At 42.4% G+C, this 14,926-nt stretch overlaps 1 protein-coding gene across 1 annotated transcript in view; it reads right to left on the bottom strand.

The window, feature by feature from the left end:
* The window catches only part of DNAJB14 (DnaJ heat shock protein family (Hsp40) member B14), a 28,204-nt gene extending 14,257 nt beyond the window's left edge, over positions 1–13,947 (bottom strand). Inside the window, exons 1-2 of the mRNA XM_032685050.1 lie at positions 13,610–13,947; positions 7,732–7,906 (exon numbers count right to left, since the gene is read on the bottom strand). Of these exons, the coding sequence (XP_032540941.1) occupies positions 7,732–7,906; positions 13,610–13,742 (308 nt within the window). The 5' untranslated portion in view covers positions 13,743–13,947. The remainder of the gene's footprint in view (positions 1–7,731; positions 7,907–13,609) is intronic.
* Positions 13,948–14,926: the final 979 nt, after the last annotated feature.

Here is a 14,926-nt window from a genome sequence, read left to right as displayed (position 1 = left end):
GACCAGACTCTTCAGAACTTCAGTTGATATAAAATTACATAGCAAGTCACCAGGGCATCCTCAACAACTTTGTCCCTCAAGAGCATATGAGAATTTCTCATGAAAGGAACAGACATGAAAAAATAAACCCATGAAAGTTTACTTATTTGCAGACTTGACATGCATTATTTCACAACTCTAGGAAGCCAAGAGGAGAAATACGGAAAAAAACCCCCAAAACAACAGATGCTAACCTGTTCTTCTAACCCCCCCAAAATTCACTTGAGAGTTCCCTCCCATTTACAACCAATGAAAGTTCCACAGTGGGCAACCCTCAAGGGAGAAGCAGGAATGGTATCAATCAGAGGACATTTAGGTCAGCATGTGACCCACCAGCTTCAGACACCATGATCTGCTTAGAGCCAGTGCATCAAACCAGAACTGCTCCCTGACGAGAAAGTGCAGGGAGAAACCTGTGGGTCATATCCAAAGGATTAATTCAATCTCCTCCATATAACAGCTATCCTGAACCTGCTCCACAAATGTGGTATTTTTATTATCAAGAAACAAGTGTCCAGCCAAGGTATATCACATTTCTTCTATTTTCTCTTTGCAAGTCTTTCCTAGTGATCGCTTTGTTAACGAAAAATTCTGCACACACAGATGTGGAACATGCATATCCACACGGCAGTTTTTCATAATTTAGCATGACTTTGGATTAGGCAGGTCAAGCTTTAAAGATAAAAAACATTACATGACTATACAAATGCACTAGGGCCAAAACCCGTATCTAAGCCTGGAAATCTCAGCAATGACCTTATGCTATGAAGCCCTTGCTATATTAGCCAACAGTTTTATACCATTGCTTGGTCACTTCAAGGCAAAAAGCATCTGGACTGCAAGTAGCTAGCACGTAGTTAATCCAGTTTTGTACTGGAAGGGAGTCAGTGAATTCAGCCAGGAGGTCCCTGACAGAGCATCATTCAAGGCAATCATTACAGGATAAGACCTCAGTTTTCTCCCCCTTAGCAAAGTCTGTGAGAGCTTTAAACCAAAACTTGTACTGCAGCTGCTTTGTATGAAGGATGATGGGAAAAGCAAAGATGATTAAAAGGTGTTTTCCAATTAAACAAAGTTATCAGTGTTTGTGATGCTCTCCTGAGAGGCAAAACTTCAGTGCATCCCAAACTCAACCTGGTAAGGCAGTTTATCAGAGGACAAACTGTAGAGGATCACCAGGACAACTCAGCAGATCCTCAGGTCACACATGTGCTGTGCAGTCACGAGGCTTCTCAAACACTGGAGCCCCACCAGGGCCTGGCACACCCATCCCTCCCCATCCTTAAAGAGATGGCGTTCACAGGCTTTGCACAGATTCACCAAGTCTTCTTCCCCCATACTCCACTATCCCATTGAAAAATTTCTCTCCATCTGCTGGAAACTTGAAGGCCATGGTCAATTTGACCCTTGTCCTTCAGCAGATGCAGACCTTTTTGGACATATTCCTCACCCCGTCTCTCTAGTAGGCTGACGACTGATAATGCTCAGTCAGCCAGAATCCCTCACCTGCACCACTGAACTGTCCTGTGGAGATTTGTCACAGGAGGGCAGATGGATGGTAGGATCCATCCCTTTCCCACTTCTCTATTATTGCAGGGCACACAACATCAGCCAGCAGAGGCACGCTAAAATAAAGAGTAAAACCAGGGGAGATCTTGGAAAAGCCCAATCACAGATGTTACTTCTGGCTTTTAACTGCACCTGAAACCCCTATCCTGCAACACTCTCAGCATGAACAACTAACTTCCTGAATGCTGCATTTCAAATTGTTGTGTTTGTCTTGCTGCCCCTTAAGGCACTGTAGTTCCTACTGCTAATTTTCTTGCATATGCAAATTCGACACGGAGGTTTCTTTTTAAAATTGCCACTTGTTCATTGCCTGCTCATTTTGCTTTGAATGGTTTTTGTTGTGGTTGTTGTTATTTATGGCTTACTGGAAGTCTGGTGTTTTTACTCATGCTTTGTTTGGGGTTTTGTTTTTTGTGAAGTGCTTATCTTGTGCTTTTCATTCCTGGTTGGATCACTTTTGTATCTAAATGACTATAAAATTATTTCTGTTGTTTTGCTAATTTCTGTCCTTGTTGAATTGTTAGTCCCCTGCCAACACCTTGGCACTGTCCTTCTGGTTAACAGATTTGCTGACTGTTTTAAGAGGGCACATTGCTGGATGTTCCTGAAATAATACCTGACTTTTAGAGAATAGATTTCTCAAACAGCATGAGAGCAAGCAATGGCCTACATACATGCCCAGTCTGGTGACAGAGGTAACTTGCCAGGACTTGCAAAGCTCCACTATCCCAGCACCTACAGCAGAACTCGTCAGCCAGCTTGAAACTGGAGTAACTACCAATTCTGCTTGACACCGGGCTCCTCTCCATGCTCTGATAGCTGGCAGTAGAGGAAGCACCGCAGGTCCTGAAAAGTCTGTTCTCACCTGCAGAAATTCTGGGGCTACTACCACTGGTTCTCCTGTGACTACAGAATGCTATGATCCTACAGCTGTGCTTCTTGGTTCACTTTTCAAATCTACAATTCAGATTAGGTCAGCATTGACAGCTTTTATCAGATTAACAAAACCTACTGGAGACGTTTGCATTTCTGTATCAAATACCCACAGTAATCCACAATCACGAAGTTTTGAGCATCACTAGGTATTCCAAAGGGCACTCCAAAGCCTCTGTCTACATACACAAGGACAGCCCTAAAGACAAATACTTTGACCACAATCTCCAACAGTTGTGAGGGCAGTCACAATTATTTCTCCCAATGATAAACTGAACTGAGCAGCGCAGTGAGCAGCAATGTGAATGGTATGACAAAGAACTGAGCAAGAGGAAGCTACACTTACTTCCAATCCTAGAGTTGAGCAGAAAAACACAGTAAAATGCAGACCAATTTCTATACAGGTCAAATTTCCAGTGATGCCAGAGGGCCTGATGCAAATTCCCTTGCAGCTGAAATAGGAATGTGCCAGTCACAGTTTGGGTGACATAAGCGTGGTCTGCAAAAAATGCTCTAGATTGGGAAGAGAAGGTCGCAGCATTGTTGAGGAACTCAAGCTGGTACCAGCATATCCCTAGTTTCTGGAACAAATGCACCAGAAATTTCAGATCTCTGTTGTACTAATAGATTCAGTACCATATCTGGGTGCTTGTCTTAGTACCTTGCTCTGGCATGTACCTGATCAGTTTGTTTCCACTGTGTGAATTATATGAAATACTCAAGGCTGTGTTTACATCAGCATACTTTCCTCTAGATTTGATTTAAGCTTTTAGTCATAAAAAGTGTAGATTAAAGGCAGGAGCTTTCTGACAAAGTCCATCATATCTTCTGTGTCACTTTTCCATGACAGGCTCTATGAATATGATTTTCACCATAATTTCGCAACCATTCAACCGGTTATTTCAACAGTTCATAGGAGTTCTACAGCCTAATTAAAGGCATGCCAATTTCTTTGCTCTGATGGTTTGTGGTTTTTTTTTTTCATTTCAGCAGATGTTGATTGCTTTTATTAATCCACTTTCAGTGAATTATCTTCTTGACCCCATGTTAGAAAAGAACCAATATATCTCTTTTTGCTGAATTTGCAGAAGCCTCAGTAGAATGCCTGGAAAGTCAGTCACACAACTTACACTCCTTCTAGTCTGATTCATGAAATGTGTAGAGGCAATTTTTTGGTTTACTATGTGAATTCAAAATCAAACTACTGACTATTCTTAACCACTAATGGATGACACTTAATCTTGCCTTGCAAGGTTTCTATAGAACTCATGCCTCTTTTGATTTGTTTTGGTTCTATCTCAAAGATATAAATACAAAATTTCGTTCTTGTGTTTTCTTCCAAGAAGCAGGTACTGGCAAGGGCAGAAAAAGCAGTATTCCACCACAGTTTTCATAAGACAGAAACCCAACTCTAGCATACTACTTATCATGGCAGTTATCTTTCAGATGTGGAAAAGGTAATATGGAATATATGCTATGGCTTATTCACTAAAAAGAGACTAAAGAGATCAAACACCATATGAATTTTAAGATCATTTAAAGAGAGCCTGTATATATCATAGAACATGTGTCAGAAACGATTTTTTTAAATCATGTAGTAGACAACAGATAGTACACACTTTGAAGCATAAAAAGAAATGGAAAAGATTAATACAGAGCAGGCAAATGATCCTTTTTTTTTTAATTTCATGCTAGTCCACAAAAAGGGTCTGCACACGATACAAGTGGGCAGATATTATGAACAGAATTTTTTTAGAGTAATTAAGAACTCCAATAACTAATCCCAATAAGTACTTCTTCAGTTAAGTGAACTAGAAGAAAAAGAAAAGTTTAAATTTTCTTTTTTTTACAAAAATGTTTCATTTCTTTATCTCAGGAAAAAATGCTACATGAAAGAGTGAAGGAATTGCTTTAAAGCAAAGATCACAAAATCCAAAAGCAAATTCTCACTTTTTTTTGTTGTGCACATGATTCTCACACATTTGTCTTAAGTTGACATTCCTTGGGTACCTTTTAATTGCCAAGAGACTTCTAGGGCACTTGCTCTAACAAGATGTTAAGTCTGCTGTGGGTCCTAAGATATTTCTGTCAGTGTCTTGTCAATATCTCTGACATGCAGATCACCTAAAGGTGTTAAGGCAACTTCATCCAGTTCTCAGTGACAAAATAAGAATCATTAAGAAAAAGATGCATGCACTACAGATGGTATTTTCAAAGCATTTCAATTTAAAAGCAACAAAGTGCTTTGGTACATCTCAGGCTTCAAACCATCACACAAACAGTGAGCACGGTTCCCACAAGGAACAAAGCATTTCCCAGCACTTATGCAATCAGTGGAAATATATTACATCTTACACTTCTCCCTGTTGAGCAACTCGCAAGCTCATGTAACACTCTACAGAACTGTTATGGTAGCTTGCTAGTGAGCAGTGTGGAAAAAAAAAACCAGCACAGAGGTGCTTGTCTGTACTTATACCTACTCACATTAGTAGAGTAACCCTGATGAAAATTAATGCAGTTAAATGAGTTTTATTGCTCTCAGCATGTCTTCACTGTGCTTCTTAAATCACAGTGAATTGTCGCAAGCAAATTCAAGATAGCTGGACAACACCAGGAACTCCAACCAGTGATCCAAGCCAGAGAGCCCAGTCAGCCCCCCCATCCAACTGCTCACTGAAGTTTACAACAAAAGTGTTGGAAATGGCATGTGTAGTTAAAGCAGGAATGCTTTCTCTCCACCTACTTTCAATTACTTATAAGAACCAAAAACTCCTAGAGGGAAGAATACTTGAGGATAATCACCATCTTTCAAATCATACAAATGCAAACCAACTTTGTCAAGAGTCAAATTCATGGTGAGAGTCAGAATTTATTCAAGTTTGAAGATTTTGCTACCCTGCTATCTAAAAATTTCTTTCCTTACAGGAAGAAAAGACAGAAATCAGACTTGAAACACTATTTAAAGCCACCTCTTTTCACACAGTATTTCTTTAACCAAGTCAAAAGTCTGAAAACCATTCCACTGTGGTATGGCAGAAACATGGTGGTGACAAGCTCTACTCTCTGAAGAATACCCTCCCCTGAGGGGCAAATTTCATTTAACTGGAAAAGTCTGGGGCCTGACTGAAGCAATAATATATGCAGCCTGTCATGTTTCCAGCTAGGAAGCTTGTTCTCACTGTGGTTTAAACATGAACTTTCTCAGCTATCACCACTGAATGTGTTATATTTTTCCATTAAGTTTTAGCCCATTTAGCTATACTTAACTCTGTTCTCATTAGCAAGGCACATATGCTTTTTAATTCCTAACCACAAATATTTTAAGTGGTTTGTTGATGTCCCCAAATGAAAACACGACAAACTTTTCAAAACTTGCAATGTGAACTGGAGACTTGCCCTGTTGATCGTTGCACATCTAAACTAAAATTCAGTCTCTCTCCAGAGGTTTATAAACTGCTATATAACTGCATGATTTTAAGTGTTATGTAAAATACAAACAAATATGGGTTGTTTTGTAAGCTATTACAATTTCTTATTTTGTAAAGATATTGGTAGGTTTTAAAAACCCGTATTTAATATTCAATATTCTTGAGGCAATGTTGCATCAAGATTATCCTCAATGTGCAACTTCTGTGAATACCCCTAACTCTGGTTCTGATCTTAACAAACTGGATTAAGTTTATCTGGCATCTCAGGAATCCCTTCAAGGAAGCAATATTCAATGACACAAAAGCCTACCAGAGAGAAAAACTGGCTCTACTTCATCATTTCAGTCAAGACAAAGTAGGTAACATACCTTCTGGTAAAACAAACAAAAAGGCAGATCTTGCAGAGAGCCTGATGTCAAAGCAGACTGCAGCTCAGGTTGGCATGTCACAGGTGAGTGAATACTGGCAATAACAGAGCCTTCCTGGTAGCAGCTTTCTAGAAGTATGTTACACGTCTTAATTTGACTTAAGCCTCATTTTACAGAGGACTTCTTTCTGGGTATTTTGTCTCCCACACATGTGCACACACACTCATTCTACACTCATTTTAACAGGTTGTGCAAGGTGGCTAAAGAGGTACATCCTTATTCGTGTTTCACTTCAGATGCATTATGAAGGGCAATAACATTAATTAAGCAGAGAATGATGGCAAATGAAAAGCTACAGTAAATAACACCACCAAGAGGATAACCATGTCAGGGATGCTGCTGTCAACCTGTCTGAATGCAAAGCTTCTGTATCAACAAATAAAAGCTACTTTCTCCTCATTGTTAGCACAGCTGAACAGATTATTGAACTTCAGGAAAAGATCCCAAGATACTATCAACAGCAACATGTATTTCACACATGCACACAAAAAAAAAAATCCCTCACAAATTTCTGTTTTGCACGACAGTTCATCCAATCTATACAAACTAGGAGAAGGGCAACTCTTGATTTCCCTTCAAGCTCCCTTGAAAATATTTGGGCTAGGCTTATCTGAAAATACAGGTGGGTTTTGAGGTGTGCAATTTTAGAATGGCTATATCCATACTCCTTTACCAGAAATCAGGGCACATATCAAACAATATTTTTCTTGCTCCTACAGCCAGCAAGTGTATAGTGATGTCTTAACAGTTCCTTGCCTCAAAAGGACATTTTCATTGACTTCTGTTTCTTTTTGCATATCCTCCTTTTGTGATGCCACCCCATCTTAATACTATCAAACTGCACTCAAGTACAGAGTTTATGATGCAGCTCAGACTCTGTGCTTCAGTGCTTCTCAGACACCTTTACTTTCAGAACAGAATCATTTTAATGCTCATCTTAGACAAGCCTGTACAAGAAGATTAGCTTGAAAATAAACTTCAGGAGCGAGCATGTATCCAGTATAAAAATATTTATTAGAAACACTGTCCTGCAAGTTGTACTACAGAATTTTCATCACTTCTTCCATTTACCATGAGATCTACTTCATAACTATTTTAAGTATAATCATTACATAAAGTAACACTGACGGTTTAAAGAAAGGAGTATCATCTTTCTTGCAGACAGTGACAGCATCTCATACAGTGTTTAAAAACAGCAAAACTCTCCTATTCCTTTCAGCTACCCTTCAGTAGAAGTAACTCTTTTAACTAACCTCATTTTTTCTGTGGCTTCCTTAGACGCTAAGTACATAATACACAATGAAAAGCAGTGACATATTTAAGCAAGGCCATACCTTAAAACTCCTTCCATTTGGTCTTTGGTGTAGCCTTTTCCACTTTCACCTGTAGCAGATGCATTGCTCTCCTTCGTGCTATTGGGCTTACTTTGATCACTGCTACTGGCTGGTTTTCGGCAGTAAGCGCCTCCCCCAGCAGTACTTCCATTCTTCATAATAGCTTCCAACAAAACTATAAAAACAACAGTATATCATGGTATCATTACAGGTATTAGTGATGAAGCCAGGGCTCTCAGGTATCTTACATGAGAGCACCACATTATAAAAGACCAGCTGCCACATCCTCCTTTCTTGTTGATCATCACTTTGCGCCACAAATGTTTCTGAAGCCGGTCTAGCAATGCCTTTTCATGGCAAAACTATGGAAAAGTGTTTCACAATTAGTGACCAGACTCCCCTCCATCTCTGCCAAGGTACTGTAATACTGCAGATAATTTGTCCAGGTCCTTCATTCCTAGATGTTTTTTAGAGGCACTGAACCTGTGCCTTGGGGTGAAAACATCAGAATACCTGACTAAGCCACTGTAAATCGAAGAGGAACTAACCTAATACTAAAGAAACCGCCAATGATTCGACACAGAGACCAAGTTCATCTCCAGCACATTTCAGTTGCTATAGTATATACCTGCTTGTAACCTCAGCCATTACTGGCCACAAACCGATGCTCCACTCCTTCCAGGCAATACTAGCTGAAATTCAAACCACTGTTAAAATGCCACAAATAACTCAGGACCAGCCAACCACACCCAACTCAAGACGTGAATCTTGAAAACCAGTAAGCTTTTGCTAGATCTTGAAATCCTCTTCCCTTCCACGTTCCAAGAGATGTCAAATTCAGCAGTTTTAATAAAATTACACTAAGTCTGCTTTTTCTTCCGGGATATAAACCCGTATTTTGGGGGTAATCTGTCTTACCTATGAACCAGAAACAATACCATTCTAACACAAGGGACTGCACACAAAGCATAATATAGATTGAAGATTATTAAATACTCCAGCTTTCCTGAAAAGAGATCCCTTCAGAGCAAGACGGCAAACTACATAGGCCACATTTGTTTCATAAAAAATGAGAGTTACTATTTGCATAGAAAAATGCTCTCATAAAAACTGCAAAGGAAAAATGTCCCATTCACTGTGAAAGCATATTACAGCTTTACTGTCAAAAACACTTTCTTCTAGAAACTACTGAGAAGATTTCTGAAGAATTTTCTCCTAAACTAAAAAAAAAATTCTCTTCTGCCTAGCATGTCTTACTTAGAGCAGCAGAAAACTGGGATCCTACACACCATAGCTTGTTATCTCACTGAAGCACAGGAAAGAAAAGAAAGTGGTGCATTGTTTAAAAGCAGAATCATCACTTTCCTAAGATGTGCTTCTTAAATACTCCCCCATATTTACTTTTAAATTCACTTCTTACCGAGTCGTCACAGCAGACTGAAGCCCTGAATAGCTACACTCAGCCTGAACAAAAAAGTCAGCTGACTTCAGTGCTGGTCCTGCACTCCAGACTGGGCTTTTTACTGCAGAAATGAAGAAACAACTACGACTTAGATGTATAGTTGTAACTGAGGCCATGTTTTCGCTACAAATGAAATCAAGTTCTTGAAAACAGGAGAGCTATAGTTGCATTGTGGATTATAACTGGAGTAGATACTCGGTATTTGCAATACTTAGTTCTAATATCATCCATTGTGGCGTTTGAAGTTCTGAGGTAAATGACACAATAACAACTCCAACGAGGTGACCAGGTCTGCAGGTTAAGAACTAATGAAGAACAGAGTTTTGAACAGATGGTGGCCTCAGAATGAAGCATTTTCAGTCCTAATGCACTCCAAACAAGTGCTAACAGGAAAAAAAAAAACAGTTTTCTATCCAGTGAGTATGACATTTAGTAATGGTATCATGCGGAATCCTACTGAATGTGTAACCCTGACTTCCCCTCTCAAACTAATGCTCAAAGTTTTGTAATTCCTGCTTCTATATTGGCACTGCTCTAGAAATTTCCCATCCCTGCACCAATGCTTGTGCAGAATCAGTGCGAGCAATAATGGCACAAACGCAGGCACGGGCGATGGTTTGCATTTTTAACGTCCAGTGTCTCTTCACGGCGAGTGTAGCTCTAAGGCTCTAAATGAATTGGTTTGGCTGCAGTATACTTTCAACATTGCTATTTCACCTTCTAAGACCTCGCAATGGAGCTGCATTGCTGAGAAGACAATGCAGGGTGGTTAAAAAAAAATAAAATTCAAATACATAAGTGTGAACTTCTTAAAATAGCAGGACAGCATAAACAAACACGCTATTGTTTTATGTTGAAAAAGAAAACCGTACAAAGGGTACAGGGCCATTGTTTTCTTCACAGAAGAGATACGGTTCAGATATTCAGAAACAACTTTGACTTTTCCATGAACTGCCAGTGATAAAACCAGCTGTTAGAACTGCAGAACTAACAGCGTATTAAAGAAAGCTTTCACTATGCATCTAGGTATTTTAAAATAGGACATACAAAGAACCAAAGACTTATTTTGTTAGCAGGTAAGACAACGAATCTTATCTCTGAATGTGTCTGAAGCCTCTCTTGTGTGTACTATTACCTGCTGTTGAATGAAAGATCCTTGAACTGCATTTGGTTCCATTATGCATTGAACATGACCCCCCCTCCCTTTCACTAATGGAAGAATTGTTTAATTCAGAATTTGTCCTATTGCAACAGCCTAAAAACTAAGGTGACATGCTCCTGAAAAATTTGTTTTTAAGGGCAGCATCAGAAATAGGGCAAGAAAATCTTAAGAAGCACTGAAAAATAAAGTTTCCCTTAACGTCGTTTTGTCTTCAACTCGAAACTGAATGGCACCTATGTTTGGAAAGGACATCTTGTCCTTTATTATCTGTAAATCCACTCTTACAAATCTTTTCCAGACAAGCAATTAGTTTCCGCTCAGTTGTAAGATGAATCATTACCAAAAATCAAAATCAAACAATTTTTTGAACAGCTGAACTGTAAAACAGTTTTCTAACAAAGAGTGACGTCAACATGAAAACTGCTACTATGAAGTCATTAGCTAAGTATCAGTAAATAAGCACTGACCTTACATTTCAGACTAGTAAAGCCTTAAAATAGCACTGCTGCAGTCAGCGTATTTCAGGCAGAGGCTTTGTTTAGCAAAACTAAACTTCACTGATGACTGAACTGGTGCTGAATGCCCTTTAAATGCAAATGTTGCCAAAAGCAAATCACACATAGTATTGTTTTAGAGACAATAGTTAAAACCTATCCTCTGTCCTTTTACAATCCACTACAACATCAGGAGGAGGAAGCTCCCACCAGTAAAAGATTCAGCACTACCATTCTCATTGGTTTTATGACTGACAGAACATCATTTGTGAAATGGTGGGCATTTGTTCTCAGAATGATACTGAAGATACAACATATGAAGGATCTGTGACTTCAGTGAGAAATTGGTACAAACTACCTTCTAATTCATACCCCAAAGAGAAAGTAAGTGAGCACAGAGACAACTGGGGCTGCACCGTATTTTCCTATCACTGTATAAACCCAACACACTTTGACTGTAAAATAAGAGTTTGTGTTCAAACTAAGTGGGCTCACAAAACCCATAACTGTTCTTTCTCTCTGGTATGGGCTATGGCATATTTTTAATTACCTGAATTATGAATTACAGGGTTTTTTTCTTCAAGTGGCCCCTCCACTTAATTTATCTAGAAGTCAATGAGAATAATTTCATTTGTTCTTAGTCATTGTAAAATGCCAGTTCTAATGTATTGCAAACCTTCCAGTTCCTGTCCTGAAAAAAGGACATTCTGTGTCCTTGCAGCTTACTACACTTCTAGCAGGGCCATTTAAGTGCCTCAAACACTTTAAAACCAAAATAAATTCAGTGAGTTGGTACTGTTTTGGGAGGAAATAAGATGAGTGTAAAAGAATTAACAACCTCCATGGCTAGAAAACTGAAGCACAGAGATATTACAAGTTTACAGAGTTCCCTAATTTCTAAGTACCTAGTTCAAATCAGGCCTAGGGTACCGCTGAATATTTTGGCATTAGGGCATCTACAATTCTCATTATCTTCAGATGGAGCTTTAACTGCCCACCAGTTCCACAAATCAGGCCCTTGTTTCAAGCCAAATACCTGAAAAATGAAGAACAAACAACTAGCCAGTCACTAAAGGAAATGCAGTGACTTATTTACCATCACAGACAAATTCTGTGAAGCATTTAGTTTCAGGACACAACATCCCAGATTGCAGTCCACCATCATAACCACAAAACTATCTTCTTTCCACCAGGTCTGTACCTCATTTGTGACTCACTTTGCTAATTTCCACAGTGAATAAAACAAGTGTCCTACAGACAATAGCCTAATTAGCCATCTATTTCTTGCACTGAATACTTTTTAATGGTGGTTACGTAGTGGCAGTCCTACTTAAAAAAAACCCCAAACGCTCAAAACAAACCAGATGGAGATTTTTTTTCCCCTGAAAGCTACTGTAACTAGTATCTGGGAGATACAAGAGGGTAACGACCTATGTGAAGCAGACAAGCTTTCTCCTTGGTGAAAGCTGAATTGAAACCCTCTGCCTTCCTGCCTCCTGACCCACACAGCTTCCAAAAAGCTGAAAGTATGTTCACGCATGTCATCTTCTCAAGCCACAGACATTTAGGGGAGTATGGCAACATCTATGCTGTCTTGTAGGAGAAAAAACAAACACTTGGAAAATTAAACGTTAAAAAAAAAAAAAAGCACCAGTGAGACCTTCACTTATTGTTTGCATATACAAAGTAGTTAGGACAAAAAAGAGGCCCAAAAATGTTCACTGAATCTGCTCACCTGACTTAAAAGGCTTCACTACAGAATAAAATGCAGCAAAGAACACTTCCAGTCAGGATTTTGCCCCAAAGTTGTGTTCCAGAAATGGCAAATGCTGAGGCCTTTAAGTCAGTACAGAGAACTGAAGTTGTTCCTACTAATTCCACAGCACAGACCAGATAAGTGAGAACCAGAGGAACGCAACAAGTCACTGCTACGTCCAACGGTGTTTCCAGCCGACTTCTGGCACAGTGTAACAGAAAGACTCCAAGACGGGTGACAGTTCCAACACACACTGAAACCTCATTATCGTTCTTTTTAAAAAAATATTTCTAAACACCTTTTTCTGGAAAGATGCTAATTCTTTTTTCAGTTTTTAGTACAGAATTAATTGTCAGGTGAGCCAATAAAGTCCTAGGGGGAGCCACCTATCCCATTTTCTCTAGGAAAGGTAAACCCATGTGCAATTCCTACGTAGCTATATACAACCAAAAGGGAACCGAGAAAACCCAAATCGCAATTAGAGAATGAAGACATGGTCCACTCCGGAGCTGCAGCTCTTACTGCAAGCTGTTATCGAGGGGTAATTCACATTGACAGAAGAAAGGCCAACACAGCCTGTCTCGGCCTGGGGCCTGAAATGTCCTGCTGTTAATCGGGGCTAAGCCTAGTCTGTATGGCTGCATTTATACTGACGGCTGAAGGGAGGAGGGGGAATGCAGGCGAGGCGCTGGGCTGGCCCTAGGGGATACCCTCTGGCGCGGGGGGAACCAAGCCCACTCCTCCGCACCGCCTGACGCCGGAGGCAGGCACTGGCGGTGGGAATCCACCTGCCCTGAGCGCTGCTCCCAGGCACATCCTTTGGCCTCCTTTCCCCGCCAGAGCCCAGACGGGCTGGCTTTGGGGGCCAGGTCGCACTCGCCTCGGCCTGCGGGGCCCCCCCGTGGTGCGGGGCCCCCCCTCGCCGCCCGCCCTCCTGCGGGCCCCGCGGTCGCTCCGGGCTCGTCCCGACAGCGCCGGGTTGCGGGGAGGGTGCCGGGCTTCACCTCGGGCCGTCTCGGTCGGGTAGAGTTTCTGCGCCTTGCCGAGGAAGCGGAGGGCGCGGTCGCGGTTCCCGGCCTCCAGCGCCTCCCGCGCGATCCCGATGCACTTCTCGGCCTCGTCCCGGTTCCCCTCCATGGGCTTTTCCTTCCGCCGCCTCCGCCCGCCGCAGCGCAGAGAGAAGGCGCCCGAAGCCAGAGCGGAGGCGAGCGGGGCGGAGGGCCCGCGAGCGGAGCGGGGCGTCGGGCGGGGCTGCCTCACTCCGCGGGGCTCCCTCGCTCCCCAGGGCTCATCCCGCCGCTGCCGCAGCCCCGGCGCCGCTCGCACCGGCACCAGCGCGGGCCGCTTCCGGGCCCCGCCGCGCATGCGCCGCCCCGCCCGCCCGGGGCTCCGCGCCGCTCACCCGGCCGGGAGGGGCGGGGACGGGAGCATCGGGATCGGCCCGGACGGGAGGGGCGGGAATGAGACGGGACGGGAGCACCGGGATCGTCCCGGACGGGAGGGGCGGGAAGGGGACGGGAGCGCCCCCGCCGGGAGCGACGCTGCCCGCCCGCACGGCCTCGGGAAGGAGCCGTCACGATGGAAAAGTACCATGCGCGCTCCCGCACCGATGTCAGAGGAGCCCGAGCGCTGTCGGTGCTTACAGGGCCTGAGGGTACTTGTTAGCGCCTCGTAACTGCTCCCTATAGTGATATCAATTACATCCCGGCAAGGACGGCGTTGCCGCGAAGGAAGCGCTCGGGCGCTGCTCCAGTGAAGCACCGCAGCGCCAGGAGGAGCACAGTTAATACAGGTCTAGCCAGCATCTCCGATCTAGGTCACTGCCTCCCAGCTACAGTGCTGCGGCAGAGATTATTGCCTGGAAGAGCTTATAGAAACAGAAGAGCCTGGCCACAGCAAAAGCATCTCCATTTGAAGTGTTTCACTGCTGGATGCAGTTCTGGAAGGCCACTGCCCCCAGCCACACACAGTAACCATCCCCTTTTGCTTCATCACAAGGTTTCCCTGACCGCAGCAATAAGCAGGGCTTTGCTGTAAAAAATGAACTTGCAGAGAGTTGGAGAACAGCTGAAGATGTGACCAGAACCCCTCATAATCCACTATTCAGGATGCTGCTGCATGGCAGGAGTTAAGGGCTGCTGCAGTACAGCCCCTGCTCACACACGGCTCTCCCCAGAGCTTCTTTTACAAGCTGAAACAGTAGAGGGGCCAGAGGCTAACAAAAAAAAAAAAAAATCAAGTGAAGCATAGATTTTCAACATCCCTTCACCTTATCTTACCACCTCCTCCTCCCTGACCCTTTCCCCCTATGAAGAGACAAA

The sequence above is a fragment of the Chiroxiphia lanceolata genome, chromosome 4 (assembly GCF_009829145.1).
Source record: "Chiroxiphia lanceolata isolate bChiLan1 chromosome 4, bChiLan1.pri, whole genome shotgun sequence".
Taxonomy (NCBI): domain Eukaryota; kingdom Metazoa; phylum Chordata; class Aves; order Passeriformes; family Pipridae; genus Chiroxiphia; species Chiroxiphia lanceolata.
The sequence above is the reverse complement of the archived record's forward strand: the minus strand, read 5'-3'. Positions and strand labels throughout refer to the sequence as shown.